This window comes from Miniopterus schreibersii (assembly GCF_964146895.1).
Source record: "Miniopterus schreibersii genome assembly, chromosome: 2".
Taxonomy (NCBI): domain Eukaryota; kingdom Metazoa; phylum Chordata; class Mammalia; order Chiroptera; family Miniopteridae; genus Miniopterus; species Miniopterus schreibersii.
This window is the reverse complement of record NC_138102.1, coordinates 27617133-27644342: the sequence shown is the minus strand read 5'-3', so window position 1 is coordinate 27644342 and position 27210 is coordinate 27617133. Positions and strand designations below refer to the sequence as shown.

Genomic DNA, 27210 nt, shown 5'->3' with positions numbered 1-27210 from the left:
ACTGCTCTAAAAATTAAAATCTATTTGTTTTGAATGAATAGGTAGTTGTTAGAGTTGGAAGCACTCTCAACAGATAGTAATTATGATACGTGTTGTAGTTGAGTATTTTACGTAACTTTCTCTTTGCTTTGTGCTTTGTCTTTGCAGGGTGTGAAGAAGTATGATGTGCCCTGTGGAGGGAGAGACTGCAGCGGGGGCTGCCAGTGCTACCCTGAGAAAGGAGGGCGGGTAAGTCATTGCCTTGCAATGTTACCTTCCATATACTCCCACTGTAAGTGAAAGTGCCTTCAATTGCCTGATTAAGTCAGTTGCATACTTTCCTAAGAAACATAAGGTAAACATGTTCTCCACTGGAACAAACAATAATATAATGCAAAATCGGATCAATTTATGCTACTTTCTTAATAAATTGAGAATAATGCTAACTTTCTTAAGCATCTTTTCTCTTGTTCATTATTACAAATACGTATGTCTATATATGTATATATAATACAACTATGTTTTATACTTATTTTCTTATACATAAATATATGTTTTATAAAAATATTACATGGAGAAAACATAGTTGCATTCATACTGCAGTATAGATATTCAAACTAGAGGGCATCAGCCTCATACCACTGAGAATCATTCTAACTTTTTAAATTATTCTACTCATTTTCTGAATGTCCGTTATGTAGCCCATTTCATAGATAAGTAAGAGAAAAAGATCACCCCAAATTATTATCATAACACCTGGTAGAATTTGAACTGATACTGGGTTTAATATGTTCAAACAAAGTGATTGGCCTCTCATTCTGCTTCCATTGAAGCTGATGTTCAAGTCTTGGCGTTACTGATTTTAAAAAGATTCTGTTTATATTTATATGTTTAAGCCCATGCTGGTGTGTGTGGTGTGGACAGCAATATTTCGTTTTAGGACACAGAGACTTTTAAGTTTTTATGCCTTGGAATCATGCATTTTCCTCTAGGACCCATGCTTATCTGATGCCAGGTTGTGAGAGATAATTGGGAATTCTTGCTGGCATTGCCCTGTTGTTGGAGACAGAAATAATTGCAGTCCTTAGGTGTTCCCAGTGAGTTTCACCAACAGGAGCCCTGAAGTCAGTTTCTAACGTAGCCATTCCCCATTCCCACTCCCACCCCCAGGTGGAAGGACCATCTTGTTGGAGCTTGGGCTTTGTGGCCCGGTGTTCTCATACATCCTCTCCTACCTGAGTCCCCTCCAAAAACCAAAAACTAAACACTAAAACTTGTAATAGGAAACCCCTTTGTAAATGTGGCGGTTGTATTGAATAATATGTGACTAATCATTTTTGAGTGGCAAAGGTCACAGTTGAGGAGCTTCTTGCCACTAGATCAAAGCTTCCATCTCCACACACTGTGTTCCTCATGAGTTGCAACCCTCAAAACTGCTTTTTGTTATTGTTGTTTACTAATGGGTACCTCTGTTTGGAATGGGGACTTTACACTGTAGGAATTTCTAGTCGAAGATCCTTTATCAACATTTCAGAAGGAGAAGTATTTTTTAAATACATGAAAGCCATTTGATGAGATTTAAAATGCCCCTGGGGTCCCTTGCTATAGATTTTCCCAGCAGTGCTCTGACTGCAGAACTCTTCTCTCCCCAAACTCTTGCTGGCTCAGCCTTATATGGGCACAGGGAAGATAAATGAATGGTATACAAATATCTGAGACTCGCCTGTGTGGGAGTTTGTTCAACTCTAGAGGGATTCTACAATCTTCTCTATGTGATCAGCCAAACAGAACCCAAACAAACTGAGGAAAAGGTTACTGGGTCTACTCTTTTCACTTTGTACAATTATTTATTTAATGCAGAACCAGTATGTTAACATTTCCCAGGATGCTTTCGCAAGAATTTTGCTCTTCAGTAAAGCTAGCTTATTCCTATTCTTTCAATAGATGATGCCATCTGCACAGCAGTATACTCATAAAATGCCAGAGGTCTTTTCAAAGAGGTTATTAAAAGGAAGATTTCTAAGGGTCCCTAGGTCTTTCTAATGTAGTAAGTGTTCAGTACAGGCATTGAAACCTTCTTATTTCCCATCTTCCCTGAGAAAATAGCTTGAGTCTGTTTCTGTGCATTGTTGCCAAGTAAAGTAGAAACATGACACCTTCTGGTTAACTTGATTAACATGAGTGATCCAGAACCCAGTGTGGGCTTGCCTTGCATATATTTAGACAGGTTATTAATACTGATCGAATTCAATTGAGATCTCACAGTTATCTGAGTAGTTTGTTCAAGAGACAAAGCCAAGCCCAGCTGGGGGTGGCTCAGCAGTTGAGCATTGACCTAGGGTCCAGGAGATCAGGGTTCAATTCCCGGTCAGGGCACATGCCCGGGTTGCGGGCTCGATCACTGGTCAGGAGTGTGCGGGAGGCAGCCGATTGATGACGACTCTCACCATTGATGTTTCTGTCTCACCCTTTCCCTTCCTCTCTCTGAAATCAATAAAGATTTTTTTTTAAAAAAAAAGACAGAGCCAAATGATACCCCACTTTGGGGCCTGCCTGCAGTCTGCAAGACCCACTGTCTGTAGTGTTCAGAAGGCTCTTCTCTTCACGCTGCTTAATGGCTTACACTTATCATTGGTGCTGGACCTAGGCTCACACTGTGATTGGACCATACAGATCCAAGTTGGGTTGTTTTAGCAGCCAGTACCCAAGGCTGCCCAGTTGATTCATGTGTGCCATTGAATATTAATCAATAAGATGGTAAAAGGTAAGGAAAAAACCTACTGAGGAGAGATAAATAATGCCATTTATCATTTTCTATGGGGTAAGCCTAGCGTATTACTGAAGATATTTGTTGTTGGACAGTTGCATACACTTCATTAAATCATTTATTAAGATGTAGAGTCTATTGCAGTTCTTAAAACCTGGCACATGTGTATTAAGTATTTGTTGATTAACAAATTTACCTAAATGTGTTCCTATAGAAAGCAGGGCTATTTCTGCCCTACTTGTGGCTTGATAGTATTTTTTTGTAAGTAATATAATACATAAAAATAGCAGTTGGATGGATTTTGCTGTTCAGGGAGCTGTGTGCAGAGTTTGTTCTTTCCCACAGCTTCCCCTGGGGTCCCTTGCTATATATTTTCCCCACGGTGCTACTGTAGCAGCGATGACAATGCCTGACTACAGAGCTCTCCACTCCCCAAGCACTTGGCTAGCTCAGCCTTATATGGGCATGGGATAGAGTTAATGTGTTCCTTGCCAGAGTGACAGCCAACATCAGAAATTGTGTTACTGGATAACTTTTGGACCCTAAGCAAAAATCACAAATGTACTATGGATTCCGATTCCAAATGAATTCTCATGTTACTGAATGAATAAGCTCTGTGTAAAATGTGCCGAGCCCGATTCTCCACCCCTGAGTAAGTTTGTGGCGTATTGTCCCAGAGAGAGAATTATTTCTCACAGGCAGAGCTGCACACAGTCCATTCCAGTAAGCCAGTAGCTGGAGCATGAAGAGGCGGGAACTGTGGCCCAGCTGTCTATGCTCTCCTCACTCTCTGCTCAGCGCTGGATGATCTAGCCTGAGTCCTCTAGTTCACACAGGAGGGTAGGAGGGTATAGACATCGAGGGTCAATGACTTGTTCCAATCTGGGTCCAGAACAAAACTCAAGTTTTTGGACTTTTTGATGAGTTCTTCTCCCAATACAGTGATCTTTTGTGTCTATACTCCTCTTACCAGATGTTAACTTAAATGAAGGGGATTCTCCAGGGTGGTGGAAGGGACACAGGTGGAAATGAAAAGAGAGTTGTCTTCCTGTTCTCAAGAGTTATGAATCCCTAGCCAGTTCTCTCACCACCTCTTCCATTGTTTAGTGAATTAAAAAAATAACTTTAGAAAATGATTTCAGACTTTATTGTTGTAGGAGGGTCTCTGTTTCAAATAATCTCGATGAAGTGTATTGGAGTATTTAAAAATTGTAAGACCTATTTCACCAATACTGCACAAGGTGATACGCACAAAGCCAGTCAACAAACTAACTTCTCAGACTTTCTCCATCAGTAAATGTCCTATAGTCGTCAATACCAGAGATACTGCCCTGCCCTCTTACCTTTTGCTATTCTTTTTCTTCTTCCTTTCTTTGTACACTATGAAGATGGAAGGTGGTTGAATGAAATGCATTGGATTGAATTTATGTTATAGAATTTCTATTGAAGCAGAGTGACTGCCACTGTATTATATAAAGATTAATAGTACGGAAAACAGAGAGCAGGTGAGGCTTGATTAGACAAATAAAATCTTTGCCTTTGCACATTAATACATGTAAAAGGTTGTGAAATTCTCAGATTTTTCCAACTGAGGTCAATTTTAATTTATTATTTCAATTACTTACACAGGTTCCCATTCCCCCAACCCTTTGGTTTTTTTACCCTAAACTTAGATCAGATAGGTAATTTCAACTTTTTAATGACAACCTTTTCAGGGCACCTGTTTTTCTAAGCAATCATATTTCAAAAATGGGGAAAGACATGCCCCGACCATGTAGCTCAGTTGGCTGCAGCATTGTCCCGTACAGCAAAAAGGTTGTGGTTTCATTTTCAGTCAGGACACATACCTAGGTTTCAGGTTTCGATCCCCAATTGGGGCACGTACAGGAAGCAACTGATTGATGTTTCTCTCTCACATTGATGTTTCTCTCTCTCTCTTTCTGTCTCTCTTCCTCTCTCTCTAAAAATCAATAAACATATCCTTGGGCAAGGATTTTTAAAAAGGGGTAAGTACCAAGACAGATTGTTTAAGTCCAAAATGTTGGGAATTATTGAGATGGTTCAATGGCCGTGTCAGTTACAGTGGGAAAAAGAGAAACCACAACTTTGACTCCCAGAGCTCTGCCATTAGCCTTTGAGTGAGTTTATTGGCATCTTCCCCATCCCTCAACAATCATCCAACCCACATTCACCCTCTGTGGGCTTGACAACAAGAGCCACAAAACTGGAGGTTGCAAATCCCAGAAGGTTGCAGTTGATAAACTCACTCACTTAGGCAATGGCTGAATGCTTGAAACAAGTTTTCTTTAGCTGTTGCATGAGTTTCCCACAGTCTGTGGGTCCCTGGACTCTGTACAAAGTGTGAGTGAATAATTCTTAACCTCACAAGATTTCTTAAATGCAACAATATAAAGTGAAAGAAACCAGAGAGAAACCGAGTGAAAGGGGAAGAAAGGGAAGAGTGAGCAGAAAGCTCTTGGAGGTGGGTGGAGGCAGATGAATGGAAACCAGAGAAAACTGTCTTTGGTGCTCCCTGTTGGCTCAGATGGGTAGCAACCAAGAGATGAAAGAAGCAGACCCCTAGCCTCAGGGAAAGGACTCAGGGTGCCTAAGAGCCCCTATGAACCACAAGTGATTGGCACGATCTCTCTAAGGTGAGATGTAGTCTTGCTAATCATAGTACCTACTATCGTGTATTGCTAATCATAAATCTTACCCTTAAATATATATAACCAAGATTTCAAAATAAAGCTGAGTTTTTCTTTGAAATGGTTCAATATAAATCTGAAAACCGGTAGACCATTGTGGTGCTGTGGAGAGATACTCAGTTCAGAATGTATGTACTGTATGCAGTCTGTAATTCCCATAGGTTTCCATAAGCAATGTGGCCATCTGTCGTCGTTATTTGAAGATACTTGCAAGTGTGGAGAAAAAACACCAGTGCTGCTATGGCAGACTTCTTTTCAAACCGGCTGCTTTTTTCCAGACAGACACTTTTTAATGGTATGCTCAGCATACTTAACAGAAGCCATCTCCAATATTTTATGCACTATCGCAGCCCAGAAAAGGCAAAGAATTATTCAGAAATAGCAGAAACCCCGCCTGGCTTCCGGGCTCTTATAACCCTTGTCTACACATAGCTCTCAACCACTTTCAAAATCGTGGGGTTATTTTTAGTGTGCCTTGGGAACAGTAGTGGTTCTGGCTTATCCAACGCCACAGTGGCTACAGCAACTCAATGACTTAGTTACTCTCTACAGAGAAAACAGTAATGCAGCACATTTAGACAAGGACCACCTAACCTGTCCGTCACATCTAGTGATGTGTTTTTAAAGAGACATTTTCTTTTATATCTACCATTGTAGGAAGAACCCAGCTTCCTCTTAGCAATGGAATTTCACATTTCGTCAACACTCAAATATGTATTTTTTTATCATCTCTGTGAAAGGCACTTGTCTAAGTGAACAGTGAGAAGGACACCCCAAACAGCAAAGGCCCTGAGATAAGGGTGTGCCTGGTATGTTTAAGGGACAGAGAGGAAGGCAATGTGACTCCAGGAGAGATTCGTGGGAGGTGAGGTTCAAGAGAGAGGGGCAGGACAATGAGAATATTGTGTAAGAGCCTTAGAGACCATCTGAATGAGTGAGGTGAGAAGCATTCAGGAGACTTCTTTAGAAAATTTATGGGATTTATAATTTAGTCATGTCACAGCTCTCCATGCGTGTGAAGGTGTGAAGTTCATATTTTGGTGATTCATTCATTTGCGGTCTAGCTCTAGTCAAAGAAAAATGCCCTGAATCTTGGCCCTTAGCAAAAGCTAAGTAGTTGGCTACTAAACTTTAAAAACAAGTTTATTCATTCAGCAGATATTGATTGCATATTACTCATGAGACAGACCCTATCTAGGCACCAGGAATCTGGAAGTAAGCAAAGTAGTCACTATCCCTAATCTTTTGGAGCCGATATCCTAGCACTGTGCCCTCCAATGGAGGTTTCCACCAAGATGGAAATGTTCTTTATCTATACTCTTCACGTTGGCTATTTGAGCATTTGAAGTGTGGCCAGTGAAATGGACGAGCGAGTTTTTAAATTTTATTTACTTTTATTCATTCAAATTAAAATTAAATAGCCCCATGCGACTAGTGGCTACCATGTTGAAGATCACAATTCTAGTGAGTGCAAAGAGTGGAAGAGACAAAAATTTATAGTGAATAGGTAAGAATATTCTGGATATCACATCCCAGACAAAACTAAAACACAATAAAAAGTCAAGGTTTCATGAAAGTAAGAGGATGATTTGTTACCTTCTGTGCTTTTTCTTTACAAAAATGATGTTATTTCAAAAATATATATACCCACATTAGAGCACATTGGAAATGGTGCATGTGCAGATGCGTCAATCAGCCAGATAGGGGAACTTTCTTAATGGATTCGTCACCTCATCCCCCACCTTACTGCATGGCCTCTTAGGGAAACTGTATTTTTTGCTTTTCCAAAGTGAGCTCTGATCAGGGTGCTTCCCTTCTGAAAACTCCTTGTCTGGTTTCTTTGGTGCAGGAGGCCTTTGGTAATCCAACCCAAGGCTTCGAAATAGAACATCACTCTTGCTTGCTTTCCTGCAAGATTAAGTAAGTATTTTCTTAAAGTAGGATTTTTTTAATAAACTGTTGTAGAAAAAAGTTAATTATGCAGCTGGGGAAGATAGAGGCAATTATAAATATTTAATTTCAGAAGGACCATTATGACGTTCCCCAGATTTGGTGGAAAATTAGCCTGTTTGGCGCTCATACAAAAGGATGAAATTTTATTACCGCCTCAGTGAATGAACTTAAAGAGCATCATTAGAGACAAAATCAGTGACTAGGGAAAAAATTGATTCCCATGATCATTGAAATCATCATTTCCTTTATCTGAAGCCTGGCAGACTTTACCCTGGATTCTGCTGTTTCCTACCAGCAAAATACATTGTTAAATAATGGGAATCATGAAAGTCACTGGTAAAAATCAATCTCAGTGGCTGTGGCCTAGTGTTTATCAAACTGAACAGAAATCGCCCATGACACAGCAATGAAGCAGATATTTGACAGATAGTGTAGTTAGCAGAGAACACATTTGCACAAGGTTCAGTTCAGTGATTAGTAATGAAGCATTCGCACATTGATGTCTTAGTACCTGAGTGCAAGGAAGAATTTTCAATGTTATCCTGTTTTATTTATTCATTTCTCCCTCTTCTGATGGACACCACACACACATACACACACAAGTTGCTTGGCAGCCTATGCCATATTCCTCTATAATGGAAAAATCACACTGCGCTCTTGATCCCAGATGTTGCTAATGGAAGATAATTGCCTCGGTGCCTCAAACACCGCCGATCTTTAGTGTCTGTTACCCTGGAAATGCAGGGGGAAGCCCACACCCATACCCATACCTTCCCTTCTGACTGTTCATCCAAACAAACCGTGGACTAGAAATATTCAGAGCTCAAGCAAAAGAGGAAACAAAGTTGAGAGAGAAAGATGAACACTTTTTTTTACTTAGGCAGATGCCTCCCTGTTCCCCCAACCAACAACTGTGATCAAATTTTTTTTGGAGAACAGGGATGTTGGTGACAATATGGCTTTTACAGACACACAGAAATGACCATGTGAGACAGGCCAGCTGGTGGGAGCAGATGGAGAAGGAGGAGCACCCATGAGCTTCTCATAGATTTTGTGTGGTCGCCTCAGCAGGCAAAAGCTCAGAGAGATAGGCTGTCCACACCGGCCATTGTCACTAAGAATGGTGACAAATTATTAACTGGGTTCTGGTCTGAAGTTGACAGTTCTGGGGAAAGGGCCTTTCGTGGCTTCAAGGAAAACATAAGCAGGATAGGATAATTAATATTCAGTGTCTTGACTGAAAACCTCACATAGACTCCAATTAAGAGTTGATCACCTCGGGTAAGAGAAATGAACGTGTCTACTGTTCTAAACCAAACTAAAGCTCTGCTTTTAGAAATCCTTCATTTCTCCTTCCTCTTGATAGAATGTTTGGACAAGTATAGATTAAAGCATTTCCCCCTTTCTGTTAGACAAGGAATGCCAGTCTTCAAAGACCTTTGTTTTGTTTCATTCCCTTCCAGTTCATCCTGTAAACAATCGTGGGATTTCTAAAAAGACCAATTCAAAATTCTTACCAGGCATGATATACTTTTTAAAAGCTTCTCTGAAACTAGAAAAATTTTTGTGAATTTGTCTTCCCTCTTCCAATAGGAAAAGAGTGTCTAAGATGGTTGAGTCTTCATGTGGAAAAATGTACAACCTTCCCTGTGCAGTCGTGTCCACCATCCCTTAGAGTTGGGCCATCTGTACTAGAGGCTAAATGCCCCTGTATGTAAGGACTCGTACATCAGGTTGCACTATAAGAAAGAGAAAACTAATAGATCATTTTGCAAAATTTCGAAATTACTTTTTGTTTTCTTCCAGTAAAATAATAACCAGAGGGGAAAATGGCAGAAATGACCAAACCAAGTAACATAGGCACATTTTCTTCACTGGGGGGGCCTTTGAACTTGCCACCTAAATGCACACATACTGGAGGTACCCTCAGGAAGAAGAAACTGGGCTCATCTCATTTCTGCCATATTTTTACTTTCTTTCATCAGAGGGAACTACCTGTGTCCTTCATAGCCAAAGGCAAAGATGCTACAGACATCACTGGCAATAGGGTGAACATAAATTTATTTGTAACCACTTTAGGGATTTCAGAATGTTCTTAAGAAACTGCACCACCTGAGACCTTGAACAGCCTGCAATTCTGAGCCCTCTGGCAACCCACCAAACTCGGCTACTGTGGTGTCGACAACCAATCATTGAAGCTGTCAGATGTCTGACTCATGGGAAGTATGAGGAGGCCCTCAAAAGGGCCTGTGTCCCCACTGATTAGAAAAGTCAAAATATCCCTGTCCCTTTCCTTTCTGTGTACAGCCTAGAAGTTCAAATTCTAAAAAAACTGAATTGGGAATAGACTCCAGTAACCCAAAACAAGCCCTATATTGATAGCAGTTTCCTCCTAAGCCACCATGAGGACATTGAAAATCCTGCCATTGGAATAGACGTTTTTGCATCCAAAAAACTATTAGGGTGGGTAATTCTTAAGGGTTTGGAAGCAGAAAGAAAAAAAAAGCAAAACAAAATGAAACGGAAATAATTCATGCTGGGTAAATAATATCTTTGGCCTCATACGTTTTTGGCCGCATTGTCAGCATCATGTTTTTTATTAAATTGTTGTCTTTATAAGGCCTTATAACTTCTTCAAGCTTAAAGTCTGTTTTAAATAAAGGAATAGAAGGATGAATGAACTCTGTGATGAGGTTGGTCTCTCTGTAATAAAAATTAAAGGCCTGGCATGTTTTAGCTCTGCAAGGTAGTAATTATTTTTAAGAAAATGCACTAAATGGTGAGAGTGGCATTTTTAAAGCCTTGTGAAGATAGTGGATATACTTTAAGAGAACCCTAATGTCAAGATCACTTTTATGCATTGCACACATCTTTGACATCTGTTAAGACTAGCCTTTCTTAGATTTGGTAAAAGACATATTGCCATGGCCTTTGAGGACGAATGAATTTGCAGAGATTTAGAACAAAATTAGCAGAATCCTGTGATTCTCTAGGAAGCAGTTTATGTTGCTTTCAGCAACCTACTCTTTTTAACCCAGCTTAGAGGGGTGGCAAATCTTACACCCAAGCAACCAAGATACTCACTACACTGAGGACAAGACCCACAAATCTTTAATGAGATTTTACTCTCTGCGCCCACAGCCCCATGCCGCACCATTGCAACATAAAAGAGAAGGATTGGATAAGTAACCCAGGTAATTCAAGCACAACCCTGAAACAGGAAGGCGGCCTCCTCATGCTAAAGCTTGGGGTGAATTCATTTAACACCTGATATTTTACAGATATTTGCATTTCTCTTCATGGAATGGTAGAATTATTCATCTAGTACATTGATAAATCTTCTCCCCAACATCATACCCAGAAAGGATGGAAGAATATATCTGAGACCCATGAATATTCGTTCTGTTCTTAGGGGACTCCAGGGAAGGAAGTTGGACAGACTTTCCTGGTAATATAAGGGGGGGGAAAACCAGCATAGATTTATATATGTCTAGAATAAAATTTATTTTTTAAGAACCTCAGTTAATGTAAATTATAGTATATTATTGCAAAAGAAAATAATCTTACTCCTAAAAGTTGGACTAAAAATGTTCAACTCTTCTTCAAAAACAGAATTTTTCTTTGAGGCTTTTGTATAACATTGCATCCCGTTTAAAATTTCAAGATCATAAGAGTCATTGCACAACTCCACTTAAAAACAACCCAGTGGTAGACATGCTTTTGACAAGAAATAAAGTAAGTATATTTGAGCCCCTAGAATATTTCTTTCCATTCCTTATCAGCTTTGCATTTTTCTTAGAAATGATTTCTCCTCTAGCCAGTGTTTTGTATGAACTAATTTTTCCTTTAAAAGGTATATTTTGAGGCCAGCTGGGTGTGGCTCAGCAGTTGAGCATCCACCTAGGATCCAGGAGATCGTGGTTCGATTCCTGGTCAAGGCACATGCTCAGGTTGTGGGCTCCATCCCCAGCAGGGGGCGTGCAGGAGGCAGCTATCTATGACTCTGTCTCATCATTGATGTTTCTATCTCCCTCTTCCTCTCCCTTGCTCTTTCTGAAATCAATAAAGATATATATATATATTTTTAAGTATATTTTGAAAGCATGAGATGCCAGGGGAGTAACATTAGCCGGCTTCTTCTCAAGTGTTATGTAGGAGATAAACTAAAGAACACCCCAAAAACATAAAATTAACCTCTCCAAGTTATAGAATAAAGTTATATTAGTACCATAATTGTATTATGTTTAAACAATCATTTTTAAAACCCTCAGTCCACTAGAAGCAAGGAAAAGGGGATTAAACTAAATAGCAGCATTAGGATGTTTAATTTGAAATCCAAAAAGGCCAAAATAATGCCTATAGCTACATGAACACCTTCAGATGACACTGTCAACAAATGGTTCATCAGACCAGAATGAACTCTGTAACCTACAGGAGGTGGCACCCCACCATGGCATGTCCTACGGCTACTATCACCAAAGCCTTTGAGGAAGTTGCAACTTAGAACACGTTTAGCTGTGACACACACCTACTGCCTCGTCAAGAATCCCACCCTCCCCATTGCACCCCACAATTACACACAGACTTAGATGCCCCGCCTCTGGCATTTTACTTCAACCCCAAAGCTTCTCATACTCCTATGAGCTCTCCCATCATTTCTTTACCTGTCCCCATTCAAAACCCCATTTCCTCCAAATGTACTGACCTCGGCAGAATTTAGGAAAGCCCATGATCTCCTCACCTTTTTTATATTAAAGTATAGATTGTTGCTTTCACTGCACCCCTGACTCCCTGACCGATTGCTTGTGTGAAAACGGTCGCCCGGTTCTGTTCACCGTTCTCTGTATTTCTCACTTCCCCTCTTTGGCCCGTTCGGCCTTCGGATCTGAACTCGGCTTTCTAGCAGCTGCCCGACCAGTGAGGAGTAAAGTGAAACTATCTTCTCCCTGGATCTAGATGCTCTGCTTCTGAAACACCGTCGTCCAATCATGCCACCCTTTTGTACCTAACACATGACTGCATTGGCGCACAAGCAATGTGTTTCTATCTAAAATCCTTTTTCTGTTGTTGTGGTTCTGTTCCTCTTTGTTTTTTGCTTCTTGACTGTTGGTCTTCCATTGTTGCAATTAATTTTTGAAACTTGATCCCAGAGTTTACTTTGATTCCTGTGAAATTACTGAAAAGAGCAGCTAACATTTCTGATTTGGAGCCGGGGAAATAAGGCCTTGGTTTTTCAGTTCTCCGTTTTACTTGTCTAACACTGATTGAATTCAAACACAGACTTTCCATGAGGATGACTACTAACCAAAAATGAGATTTCCAAATGTTAATTGCCACTGGTATTTTTAGGACTTTATTTTGAGGATAGCATTGATGAAAAGAGATATGTAGCCATCTGCATACCCTCAAGTAGAATACTCAGACTAAGGAAGTAAACAAAAAGAACTTTGTGGATAAAAATGAACTTCTTAATTCCAGAAGATTTAAAAAGACTTCTTTAGTAGAAGGAAATAAAATTTAACAAAAAGGGTACCCTTCAAAAATGTCAGTTATCTTGGAAGACAGATGAGTAATGGAAATCCCATGTTGATCAGAAAGATGAATAGATTGGTCCTTTGAAACTGGCCTTTCTGGAAGATGAAGGACTCTGCACTGTCCCCTGCATCTTTTCCCAGCAGTCACTGAAGTCACAAGAGAAAGTTCCTAGAATAGGATGATTCTCCTTAGAGTTAAGATATATACTGTACAGTAAGAAGCTTGGGATTTTGAAATGTGTGTTCTGTATATGTATGTATTCCTATACATATGTCTATTTATATATTTTAATTTTATATATTTTATATTTATTAAATATTTCTATCTTTTGTGTGTTTCCAGAAGAATAACAATTGGCTATCATAGAAAACCCTTTATCGTGTGTTCAACATGGGGTTTTACTTATTTTTTAGCACTTAATCCTATCTTAGAATTTAAAATAAAGCCATGAGTATTTTTTTTCAATTATAGTTGACATTCAATATTATTTTATATTTGTTTCAGGTGTACAGCATGGTGGTTAGACAATTATATGATTTACGAAGTGGTCCCCCTGGTAATTCTGGTACCCACCATACATAATTATTGCAGTGTTATTGACCGTCTTTACATCCCTGTGACTATCTTGTAACTTCTTAATCCTCCCACCTTTTTCACCCACCCCTCCCCCATCCCATTCCATCTAGCAACACTCCACCTGTTCTCTGCAGCTCAGATATCCCTCCAGGTTTCCAATCGCCACATGTGGGTGTGGGCCAGCTCATTTCCTACCAGTTTCTACGTGACTTCTTCTTTATATCCTTAGTTATAGGACTTCTGTTAAGCTAGTCTCCATATGGTTATCCAGGTTGCTTGTTCTATAATATAGTTATAATTTTGGTGTGGTCAAGGGAGGAGGTGAGTACAGCATCCACCTACTTCACTATCTTGACCAGAACCACTCCAGTGTGGTTGGTTTTTTTTAATATCAACTTACTCCATTTTTTTTTGTTGTTGGTTTTTTTTTTAAAATATATCTTCATTGATTTCAGAGAGAGGAAAGGAGAGGGAGAGAGAGAGATAGAAACATCAGTGATGAGAGAGTCATTGATCAGCTGCCTCTCGCACACCCCCAACTGGGGATCGAGCCCTCAACCTGGGCATCGAGCCCGCAACCTGGCCATGTTGGGAATCGGACCCCGATCGCCTGGATCCTAGGTTGACTCTCTACCTCTGAGCCACGCCCGGCTGGGCAACTTACTCCATTTTATTATGGAGAATACATTAAGTTTTAATTTTTTAAAATAGCATCTTTTCTTTTTCCAAAAGCCATTGCCAACCTACCTTTACAACTTCATTTTCCCCATCCTTTGCTGGTCTCCAAACACAACTTCCTGGCCCCTGTGTCTTTGGAGAAGCTCTTCCCTCTACTTGCTTGGCCTTCCCTCTTTACCCATGGAATCCCCTATGTCCTCTACTGGCCACTTTCATGAAGTGCTCCTCGATTGATTTTGTCAAATATTGTGGTGTACCAAGGGGGGAAGTGAGAGTATATAGCCACTGACATTGTTTAGAATTGCCAGCTCATAGTGGTAACAAAAATCACACAGACTATACGTATCTTTAGTGCCCTGAAACTTTTATAGAATACACTATTGTTTTTTCACATTTATCAAGTTTGTATATCAAACCTAGTCCAAATGTTTCTAAGCACTTTGAACAAGTATTGATAAATATTTCCAAAAGCATCAGGTGTCCTAAATGTACTTCTGCTTTTAACACTAATATTCCTCATTCTTCGGGAAATATTTTGGGAAGTGGCATTTTCCTGTAAGATAACTCTAGAATTAAACTTTTCTGCCTATGGTCTGACGTTAGCAATTCCAGGAATTTACTATCATTCCCTTTTCCACCATGTATTGCCCCATTGATCTCTATATTCAGTTGGCTTTGTGTCAACAGGAACTCCCACAATAAAATGACAGGGAGTTGGCTCACATATGGGAAAGGAGGCAGGCGCCTGTGGGCATGATGAGGATTGCATTCCCACCCTGAGTAGCTGGGAGAATTCCTTCGCTTTTTACTTATTTTTATATAAGGATGCTGTATCTCACCCTGAGAGTTTCCAAGTGTTCTTACTATTTTTCACAGAAATTTTAACATAAAAGAAGCATGTAAAATTGGATATTTCAAGAAGTGATTGACAACAGTGCCCCTGATTTCCCTGAACCAGACATCCGGGGCCCCATGGACCACCATTGATGTGGATGCTTTGAAAGTCCAGGCCCAGGCCCTTGCACAAGGGTGGGGTCAGTCACAAAGAGGAAAAACTTTTCCAAAACAAAAAAATTTGTGTGTGTGTGTGTTTTAAAAAACAACAACAGTGTTTCTATCTCTGAAGACCAAACCAGATTGACCCATTTTTCCCTCATGTTATTTGTGAGCTATTTCAGAATCTCGTACATCTTCTTTTGACAGGTCAGGAATGTGGAAATGAGAAGTGTCATCCTGTGTAGTTTTACTTCTCTGCAAATAATCAATGTTCTGCTATTGTTTCACATTTAGAGACACTTTACAGTCTGTGTATAATTATGATTCTTTTTAAACATGTTTTTTCTGGAAGACGAGTTAAGTTTGTTTTGTTATGGGGTTTGGGGTTTTTTGTTTGTTTTTTTGTCCATAAAGATATTTTCTCCTATTGCCACTAGGCATAACCGTGAAAAGACAGAAAACTTTCCACTTAAACTATAGATATTGCTCTGGTATTTTTCTTCAGTGCTTTAAATCTTGTTTTGTGGTCACTACAGTGAAGCTTATATTATTTTAAAACCTTCATATGAAATAATCATTAGTATCTTTTTCCTATTTAAAAAAAATAGCAGGTGTTTCCTATGCCCTTTTTGGCAGGTTTTGTTGTTTATCTTTTGTTTGTGTGTCTAAATTTCCCATTGTCTGGAGAGTGCACAATGCCTGTTATGGAAGGTCATTGTTCTGGTTCACATGGTTTTATTTCCAAAATTTGGTATGGATTCTGGTGTATGTTAGCCACTATGGAACAATCTATCCCATTTTTTAACAGCCATATGGTTTATAATGACTAAGCCATTTATTTTTGTACACGTAGTATTTCTAAAAGTTGGGATGTCCGCTACCTGTTTTTGCAATTAATAAAGAACCATAATGATTTTATTGTAAGTTTGTCCTACTGGTGCTCTTCTCATTTGGGGTATCTGTTCCACTTTAATAGCACCCTTGGGCTGAGAGCAGCCGTATTGATTTAGAATCTTCAACTTCAGAATTTCCCTTACACCTGCCACCCAACCAACACCAACTGTGTTGCAAAAATATCCCGTAGGTAGGAAAATGTTCTAAAAGTGTCAGCCTTCTTCACCTTCGCTGACTGATGTTTGATTGGACTTTTTGTAGCAACTAGTACATTTTCAAGAACATATTTCTTTCTTACTTTCATAGAGTGTACATTGTAAAGGGATTTTGGTAGTGAAATACTTGACTTCTCCGCTTCAAAAAGTAACAACCAAAATGTCTCATAGAAGAGTCCTCCCGATGGGATCAATTAATAACAAATCTGAATCAAAGCGCTGTACTGAGAAATTCAGTAACACTTAGGATTTAAACAAGAGGCCGCACTCCCTCTCTCCCGGGCTGACGTGTGGCATAGTCCACCGCAGGCGGTGCTTCCTGTGCTGAGCAACACGGTCTTCAGGTCTGGCCACTGCTCACAGTTGGTTAGCTGTGCACGTGTGACAGGAATAGGCAAGTAGGAGAGCTTGAGGTACCCCTGAAATTACATCTTTCCAACACCGCCAAACTCTGAGAATGATCACATCGTCGTCCTTCCATCTTCCAACATCTTGACTACCTCTTATCTCTGTGTTTCCCTTACCCCTTTTTAACCGTAGGGTAATGGGGCATGTGCCGAGGGGAAGCATCAGTTTTATTTTTACCCTTTTTTTGGGTTCTATGGCTCTCCAAGGAGATACCGCAGTACTCTACAGCTGTGGTCAGTTTTTGTATGTCTACCACATAGACTGAGAATCCTGGAATAACTCCACAAAGTATCTATCTTTGAGAATTTTCAACTGAACTGCACTTTTATTAATAAAACAATGGTAATTGTGTCCTGTTTAACTTTAGCAATTGATATGAATTTATAGGGGAGATGAAACAGAAAATGGTGTCCAGTTGGGCCACCGTGAGTTGTAATGGCGCGCAGTGCTATGGATGGCTTACTGTGAGTGAGGGTCTGGGTGACAGCTTTGCATTCATGAACTTTCAACCCTTATAAGAGTTCTGTGCTGTTGTCCCTGTTTTATGTTGAGGAAATCAAATCGAGAACAATAAAGTGAGTTGTTCAAAGTCACCAGAGAGTTGAAGAAACAAAATCCGAACCCAGACCTAGAGCCCACACTCTTGACTTTGCTTGAAGGTCACCCTTCAAAATCTGGGTATGATATTACACACATTTGAAACTCAATTGTTCTTAATTAATTTGTTCTTTCTCAACCTATCGTTTCTGCATTAGCTATTTCTTTTCCTGAGCAAAACAACTAAGCCAGAAAAGAAAAAATATATACAAAGCCACAATTTTATAAATTAAAAATCCATCTTTTCTTTCATCTACTTGTATTTACCCTACTCTCTCCTCTTCTGGAAGCAGCTCTGTTCCAAGAATTGACCCATCAACTTGGCTTTTCTTGTCCCCCTTTCCCCATCAACATCCATTCCTCTCCTCCCACTCAGCACCAGCTTCCCACTCATCTCTGTACCCACCTAGCCCTCCCTTGTAACCTTATCCTGATGGTACCACCAGAGTTCCATAAAGTAGCTGGTTTTCTGCCCTCTTCAGAAGCATTCCTTGAGTTAAAGAACACCCTGAGTCGGCTGGAGGGTCTTCAGGTCTTCTCCTCAGCATATCAAGGGGTGTAGCTCTGCCAGTTAACCTCTGCAGAGGGGTGTTCAATCCTGAAATTAACTTGTATACCCCCTGGGGTTAAGCCCTCTTCTTTCTGGAGCCCTTTTACTTTAGGTCTTAGCCACTCAAATGAGGCATATGGAAGACATTTTACCATAAAAGGAAATGTGGTGTCAATTATGTTGCAAAACTGGGTTCTTAAGATGCAACATGGTCTTGGTGTTCAGGCATGAGAACAGCAGGTAAAAATCTTGACTTTGGAGTCAAATTCCAGCTCTGCCACTTGTGTCTCCAGACTGTGGGTGACTCGCATACACCCCTTTATACCTTCAATTTCTTCTTCTTTATAATGGGATAGTAGTACCTCCCTGAAATAGCTCCAATGAAGTAATATTCTCAAATGGTTAGTTCAGTGTCTAGCATACTCTAAATGTTCCATGGATAGTGGGCATTATCACGAGTGTTTTCTTTTCCCTGGAATTTCCACACCTGACACCTGCCTGGGTGTTCTCGCTGGTTTATTCTCCATCCCCTCCAGCATGTTTACACACCCTGGAGGTGTACTGGTCAAGGCCACATTTCAGTTGGTGAAAAAATCGCCTAGAGTTGGTCACCATCCCAGGACAGTGGGGGGTTCCTCCAGCTCTTCCTGGGTGCTCTCACCCCTAATTTCCAAAATAACCTCAAGAGCCAACTGTTTAAAAGATCACTTCCCTCCTCAAATTTTTTTTTTTTTTTTGCTTTGACTGGAGAGATTCATGAAGTTGAACTAAACTTGGTGAAATAATACTTAAAATTGAGGTAGTAGAAAAGCATGTTAAAGAAGGTAAAAATCATTTGTTAGCAATCAAGACCCAATTTGACTGAGAGTACTTTGCTCTAAAAAAAGAACAAATGAGGTTATGAGAATTCAACAGAGGTATAAAGCACATCTTGTAAGAATGTTAAAACCGTGATCACATTTTACATGGCTTTGGCAAACAGTGGAACCCAGGTGTCTTGAATCAAACTGTAATGTGAAACAAAGAATTTCATCAGGCTTCATCAGGCCTTTGTTCTTTTGGGGTAGAGTTTTCTGTTTTCTCTGCTAAAAATGAGATGTGTACATCTTTAATGTTATCTTTGTTTATACAAGGTTTTACTCTCATGAGGTTAAGTATCAAGGATTTGCTCATCACATGGTTTGTAAGTAAAGCACAGATGCTAGGAAGTATAAACAAGGAGAAAAGTTTTGTTCAAAAAGTATGTGGAATGAATTCAGAGAATTTTAGATCTAGTAAGGACCTGACACCACCATGAAATTTCATTTTGCACATGAGGAAGTCGAGGCCCATCATAAACTAAGGATTTGTACCATAGCCACATGTGTCAGATGAGCCCCCCACTTCTTCTGGGTTCTCCAGACCCCAGGAGGTCTGGATATAGAATCAGGGTATAGAATCACAACAAAGCAAGCAGCCTTGCCCGGCAGGCGTGGTCAGAGGTTGAGCATCGACCTAGGATCCAGGAGATTGTGGTTCAATTCCCAGTCAGGACACATGCCCGGGTTGTGGGCTCGATCCCCAGCAGGGGGCATGCAGGAGGCAGCTGATCAATGACTTTCTCTCATCACTGATGTTTCAGCTCTCTCTCTCCCTCTCCCTTCCTCTCACTGAAATCAATAAAATATATATGTAAAAAAAAAAAAAAGGCAGGCAGCCCTTTAAAGTTTAAAGAGCTAAGTGAAAATAATAATAACTGAAGTTAATTAATTCTAAGAAACAAAAATAATCCGTAAAATCTGTTCCACAAGAAAATAATTGAGGCAGATTCCATCTGTGTCCAAATTCATATTAAGATCGGTCCCAGTGGGCACTTCCTGAGTGCAGCATTCTCTACAGACAGCATTTGAATGATATGTAGGAGGTAAAACTCTTTGAAAGACTTAAAAAATATTTCCAATCTGATCTAGACTGTCCTTAGGCAAGTAATTTAATTCCTTGGTGCATTTTCTTATCCATACCGTGATAATAAGACTGCCTGTCTGACAGGATCGTGGTAGAAAGCCACGCATTTGTATCAGTCGACAGAATCTTGAATAAAAGCTGCCCCTGAGGAGACAGAGCCATGAGTGTGCCAGCGAGGACTTTCCTCCCTCGCTCTCCCGAGCTTGTGAATGGGAGATAATGGAATTGGCAGCGTTGGAGCCCCATTTATAATTACACTTGGCAGTGGTTCAGCGGAGCGTACCTATTCCATAGGTACAGCCGAGCTTCCGTTCCTGGTCTTGTGAGGCTACAACAGGGCTGCTCAACAGGGGCCGTTTTGCCTCCAAGGGACATTGGACAATGTCTGGAGACATTTTTGTTTGTCACTCCTAGTGGGAGGGTGCTCCTGGTATCTAATTGGTAGAGGCCAGGGATACTGCTAAACATCTTGCAATGCACGGGGCTGCCCACCACAACAGGGGAGCATCTGGCCCCAACTCTAACAGCGCTGAGGCCAAGAACCCTGTGCATATACTCACATGCACTGGAAGAGTGGCTGTCATTTTCATGACATAGCAAAATTCCTCAGGGTGGCCTTCCTCCATCTTGCTACCCATTTCTTTCATTTATTCAGCAAACAATTTGTGTTCCTACTATGTGCCAGGCCCCTGGGCCATGAGTTGAGAAACCGGTGCTAAGGGACAGAGGTGGGGTTCACAGACTTCGTGCCTCGCTGGCAGCTGCCTGACTCCTCCTTCCTGATGCACCCCCAAATCCAAATTTGGAGGTGCCTTAATGGTTGGGCACACAGACTCCGGAGCCAGGGTGCATGGGCTCAAATGCTGGCTCCTCCCATTCATGCATGAGGGACACTGGGCACGTTGTTTCTTCTCTTTGCATGACAGTTTTGTCATCTCTAGAATGAGGGTGCTGGTGCTCCCTGTGGTGTGACAAAGATGCTGTGTGAAAGAAACAGCTGACATGTGCGGAGGGTGTGAGCGTGGCACCAGGCGGGCAGTGAGCGTGGATCAGGGTGCTGGGTGTTCTGGAGGCCTGGCTGAGCTCAGCGTTGGCTGGAAGGAAGGAGCTGCATGTTAACTTCTCCTGCCTGCAGGAGACTCGCATCCACCTGTGCCCTCCCCCTCCTTCTCCACTCCTTTGCTCCTTTGTCACCACAGCTTTTGTGCCGCCAGCTAACCCTTAGCATGCCAGCCTTCCCTGATCAATGCCCCTTCCAATTCTATCAGTCTTCCCAGCTTCACTTCACACCTTCTGTGTTTATGCAAAGTGTCCGTGGATTACTGAGGAAGCTAAATCTCACTAAAGAACAAATTATTCATGACTTGCTGGGAGAGATTTGTATTAAACAAGAGTTTATCAACCCAATGGGCCTCCTAAAAGATGGATTTAGAAAGAAATCGTTGGGGGTGCTTTTGTTTTAAGGGTTGGGTGGAAAAGATAATTTTTTATATTTAGGTATTTTTTTTTCCAACAGCTTGGGCATCATGTATTAGTATTGTTTCTTATTGGATAGAGGAGGTCTTTTGTAAAGGGAAATTTTCCTGTGCCCTTGCCTAATCCACAGTAATGATAGTCATTTACTATACAATTTTAATATTTTTCATTAAAGATTAAAATTTTACATATCATAATTTAAGTGTTCATATTTGTATGTATGCGAACTCATTGGATTTTTACATTATCTTGGAGGTAACATAGTTACCTACACACACGTGTATGTTTTCATTAAAGAATGTAGTAAGGATTTTTACCACTAATACTCAGATAAGAAGAAAGAGGCTACGAGACTTGCTAACAGCCCAGAGCTTAATTGTTTTATCTCAGACCCAGCACTTCAGGCATCTTCTTTTCCTTTGAAGCCCCCAACCCCAGAAGAACCAAAGCAACCCCAGCCTTACTGGTGTAAACACCTGAATAACCATCAATTCTTTTAAAAAACGGAGTACTTTTTAAAACTAAAACACTATAATTCCTGTAGGGAAATAAACAATTGTTAGACCAATTCCTCAAGAGCCAGGAGCTATCACCTTGTGCCACCTGCATGTCTTACTGCCAAGCAAGTCCCTGCATTAGAGATTCGCACCCAAAAAGCAACACAGGATCTCAGGGAACACTTGATAGACTGAACTTCAAGGACAGCTCAGAAAATGAGACTCAGATATTTCTTAATCTGCTTGAGATTTGCATCCAGGAATCCTGTTCATCCAAAGGTCAGTCCTGGACCCAGCCTGGGTTGGAATCTGCCTCGCTCTCATCAGCTGTGTGACATAGGCAAGTGCGGACTTCTTGGGGCGTCAGCATGCCCCTTTGTAAAACAGAGATAATAATAAATACCTGGAAGAGGTGGGAGGGATAAGTGAGATGAGACATATGTAATACACATAGCCATCATCATCATCGTCTTCATCATATTATTATTCCCATACTAAGATTTTATAATACCTCTGCTTCTGCTGAATTGTCTTTTCCTGTGGGAGTTTGATGCCATGCTTACTTATTAGTTATTTCCGTGGGACAAATTTGCACTAGAACTGCAGTGTTTATTATTCCTAAATTTTTCATGGCTTCTTTATATAATACCAGCCTCATTTGTGTCCTGCTGATGGACAGCTACACTGTTAAACTCAAGAGCATAGAAGCAGTTACCTTGCATAAAAGGATTTGCATACTTCAAGTCATATACAGGAGGGGGGACCCTTCCATCCATCACGAAATCTTCTCTCCATTCCAAATGTCTTCAAACAAAGCATTTATGGGGTTATTTGAGGACTTTTGTTCTCAGAAACAGCTGCTTAGTGCTATAGCATCCTTGCTGATTAGCCAAATGGAATAACTTCTTTTTACAGCACATTTTAAAAGACTTAAGGGGGGGGGGCAAGACTTGGAGTTTTTGTAGAACAGTGTGCACCAACCCATCTTCCACCCACTTCCCCTGAGAGAAATATATGAATCACAGCACTGCAAATGAGTCAGCAACAGAACAGGTGCTGTAAACTAAAGAGCATGAATCATCTTTTTCCTTAGATACTTCACAAATAAAGCAGCATTTATTTGTGGTAACTCTGTACATAACCTCTGTTTACAACGACATACAAAATATAAATTCATTGTTAAAAGAAGTAAGTAAAATTGAAGCATCTGCTAAATATCACTTTAATGAGTTAATATTGTAACATTAAACTTTAACAATTTAACATTTAAATAGCACTTTAACAAATAAATGATTTTCTAAAAATGATCCGAATATAAGGGAAGGCATATTAATAGAAGAAATCAACAAAAAAATCCCCCTCCATTCTACCTTTAGGAACCCCAGTTGCCTATTTTAATGGATAAATATTTTATTATATTCCCCAAGCAATTTTTTTGAAGGTCAAAAATAGCTGCACATTTTCCCTACTTAAAATGTACACTTTGGATAACAGAAAAATGATCTACGGATATGTTTTAAAAGATTCATACTCCGTGCAGTAGTAATAGATTCCTGTTTATGTTAACCTCTATAAACAGGGTTCAGAATGGGGGTTGAGTGCCTGTTTCATTGTGAATTATGAATATTCTTGTTTAAAATATGTACAAAAAATTCAGCCAATGATTTTATCTAATTTCAACCATAAGATTCTGGTGGAGAGTCAACTCAACTAAGGTCTTGTAAACATCACTTTTGGTGCCTCACAAAAAAAAAAAAGAGAGAGAGAAAAGACGTGCTTATTTTTAAAAAACATTTGCTCAGACTTGGGGGGATAATACTGTGTTCCAGCACCCATGCTAGCATGCTAGCCTTTTGCAGCTATGGAAGACCGTGTCAGAACAAGATCCAGAATAAACAAATATGAAACTCATTATTTTCTTGTTGCTTGCTTTTATTAGCCATACGTACTATTTACAATTCTCATGGGGGACAACAGGAAGAGACTGGGAAAAGAACTGTTGTATCTGAATCCTGGAAGCTAATATTAATTATATTTCTGAATTTATCATATATATTGATAAATGCTAATATGCTGTAGTGCAATTTCGGCTTTTGAGGACAACATTTATAGGTTTATATCAGGTCAAGAATAGATGGAGTTTTTTATTGGCTTTTTATATTGTGCAAGATTTTATACACATAATAAACCAAGCCATTAAGAGTAAAGCAATCCGTGATTATTTTACTTTAGCACTTTGCAACTACACCACCGTTCAAACTGATGCACGCAATCACCAAGAAAGGTGAGCCAATTTAACCTGAAGGGGAAAGGACTGCTGAGCAGGTCATGAGTCGCATCTGCTTCAGACTCTAAAAACGAAGAATTTCCTCTTTTATGGCTGCACACAGGGAATATGATCACAAGACGATGTTCTGTTTGCGCTTGTGGCCCCTCTGTGTGAGAAGAAAAGAAAATCACAGGACCATATACAGAGGGGCCGAGGGGCCCTGCAAGCATACAAATCAGGCAGTAATTTTATATTCATTAGAGAGGACTACATAGAAGACAGACCAGAGAGAGGATTCTGGGGATAGCTACACCTTGACAGTTCATCTGTTCTTAATCACTTCAGGGAATTTTTGGCACCGTGTTAAAACAAAGAAAAGGCCAAGTTGAATTCTAAAACACATTCTCAGGAAGGCCACTCCCAACCATCTCTCGTCCCAGCTCAGGGAGGTTCCCACCTCTGTGCCCCTGACAGCGTTTGCAGTCGGTGACAGATCCCCATCCCTCATTGGACCCCAGCTCCTGGAGGAAGCTCTACCCACCACACAACAGATGTTTAGCAATAGTCTGTGAGGAAGGCAAAAAGCCAGAATGGTCAAGACAGGCGTTGTCCGTTTTCCCAGCAAACAAGAGATTAGGAGGAATTAAGAAAAAAGGAGATAAGAGTACTCCTGGAGGGAAACAGGAAGTGATGGTTACAACTTGACAGCAAAGAGCAAAAATGATAAATATTTTTTAAAAACAAAGAACTAAAAGGGCTTAGAAGCCTAGGGCCATCTCACAAGGGAATGCTTATGCTATTGACCTTAGTACTTGCTGAGTAAAAGCACAACAATGCTAGTCATCGATGGTCATGATAAGTGGAGTGTTGAGAAAATGTTGAGTCACGCTCAGCATTACAAGGGTTCCCAAAGTGAGGTCCCCAGTCTGGACCATCAGCATCTTCTGGGACCTACTGAACCTGAAACTCTGGGCCAGGGCCCTACAATCTATAGAGAACAAGCCCTCCTAAGAGATTCAGATGTGTACGCAAGTGAGAAATGGACTTCAACATTCCCTTTTTAATTAGGGTGGGGGACAGGTATGTTTTCTTTTACAGTGGAAATGGAATGGTTCTGGAGACAAACCACACTCAGATCTCAGCTCAGTCATTTCTGTGTGATTAAGACATGTTCTGTAATATCTTTGAGCTCTGCTTTATCTGTAAAAATGGAAATTCAAATACTTGCCTGTAAGCTTAGAAATGAAGTTTATACGGCAACACACACCATGTGGGGTGGGTAAGTGTTACTATAGTATTCTTCCACTTCTTCATCCAGCCCCCAAACCTAAATGGAGCTCCTTCTATGTAAAGAGTACTCCAGTCAAGAAGATGAGTAAGATTCTTACTCTCAAGAAAGTCGCAGTTGGAGCAGAGATGGAGGAGAGAGCAGGGAGCAAACACACCTAAATAATCACAAAAGAATGCGGCAAACGCCACTCGTGTTGGCCTTCTAAACCAAGGGCTTTTAGAAAGGTGACCATTGAAAGTGGCCCAGGGTTGGATGTTAAATAGATAAATAGACCATACCAATACCCAAATATACCAGGAGCAGTTCCATAACCAATATTTTTGAACATCAGAAATCAACCTCCTTGATGGCCAAAAATTGGACTGCTGCCGGGGGGGGGGGGGGGGGGGGGCTCAGCGTTTGAGCATCAACCTAGGATCCAGGAGATGCTGCTCCATTCCTGGTCAAGGCACATGTCCAGGTTGTAGGCTCGATCCCCAGTAGGGGGCGTGCAGGAGGCAGCCGATCAGTGACTCTCATCAGTGCTGTTCCTATCTCTCTCCTTTCTCCCTTTCTCTCTCTGGAATCAATAAAGATTTTTTTTTTTTTTTAGTTAAACTGCTTTAGGTCTTGAGAACTGCACCCTGGTCTATCTGATAAAACAAATTGCCACACGTTGGCAGTTTCTCTTACAATTTCGGTATGGCTGTTCCTCGATATCAGAAGAGCTTCTGAAATGTGGGGGGGGGGTACCCTTCTAGGGAAGCCAATTATTGGCCAAACTCACCACCTGTCCACAGCAGTCCCACACTGGGCTCCGAGGGAGTCGCCTGGCTGTTGGTGGCACAGAGCTGGAAAGGAACTGGGGCCAACTGCAGCCCAGACAGATTCCTGCGCCTGTTTCTAAGTATAGATGGCTTCTGGGATTTCGATTTTGTTTTTTCTAAACACACAGCAGCCCATGAGAGCCAGAAGCAAGTAACAGAGCCAAATAAGTAGCCTCGTGACAGTGACGTCACAGTGTCCTTTAAGGCATGGTTCTGGGGCCACCTCCTTTCTCAGACCTGGTGCAGGTGCACACTGAGCCACCTTGCTGCTCTTTCTGCTGATCCCTGAACTGGCTTCTTGCTTTGCTCTGGACTCAATTCAGGATAGTTTCATGTTAATTTAAGAAGCAATGCTTTATAGCATCGATTTTTAACTGGTGTGCTGCAAGAATTTTTAAAACATGCAGTACCTGACTATTCAGTCAGGGGCACTAAACTCTTTTCCCTTAGATTGTCAAATTTTAAAAATGACAACAGTAGCCATCTAGTGTGAATGAATCAAAATTATACCTATTTTTTTCTTTTTTATTGAATTTATTGGGGTGACTTTGGTTAATAAAATTATACAGGTTTCAAGTGTACAATTCCATAATACATCATTTGTATATTGTATTGTGTGTTCGCCACCCCAAGCCAAGTCTCCTTCCATCACCATTTATTCCCCCATATATACCTATTTTTTTGTCAGATCAGCAAAAAAATATATTTTTTGGTGTGCCGCAGAATTTTAGAGTTAGCTTATGTGCTGTACCGTGTGATGAAAATGGTTGAAAATCTCTGCTTTATGGTGTTGAGAGTATATTTTCCCTTTTGCTGGCTCTTAACCTGTAATTATATTGTTTGCCTCGGGGATGTTTTTAGGATTTTCATGTTGACTGCATGACCAAAAATAGATTTTTTTGGTATCCCTAAATGATTATTATGTGAAGAAAACCTGAGAGTACAACCTTTACAGTGAAACACCAAAAATGGTCAAGGAGAAAACTCAGGGGCTGGGCCTACTGACACTCGATTTGAATAGAATTCCTCAGGCCATGCACTGGTAGGCCACACATAAGCTGAGGGAAGATT

The 27210-nt window shown here is 40.6% G+C and overlaps 1 protein-coding gene across 1 annotated transcript in view; it reads left to right on the top strand.

The window, feature by feature from the left end:
• COL4A2 (collagen type IV alpha 2 chain) overlaps positions 1–27210 on the top strand; it is a 178510-nt gene that overhangs the window by 43377 nt on the left and 107923 nt on the right. Inside the window, exon 4 of the mRNA XM_081128618.1 lies at positions 148–228. Within this exon, the coding sequence (XP_080984744.1) occupies positions 148–228 (81 nt within the window). The remainder of the gene's footprint in view (positions 1–147; positions 229–27210) is intronic.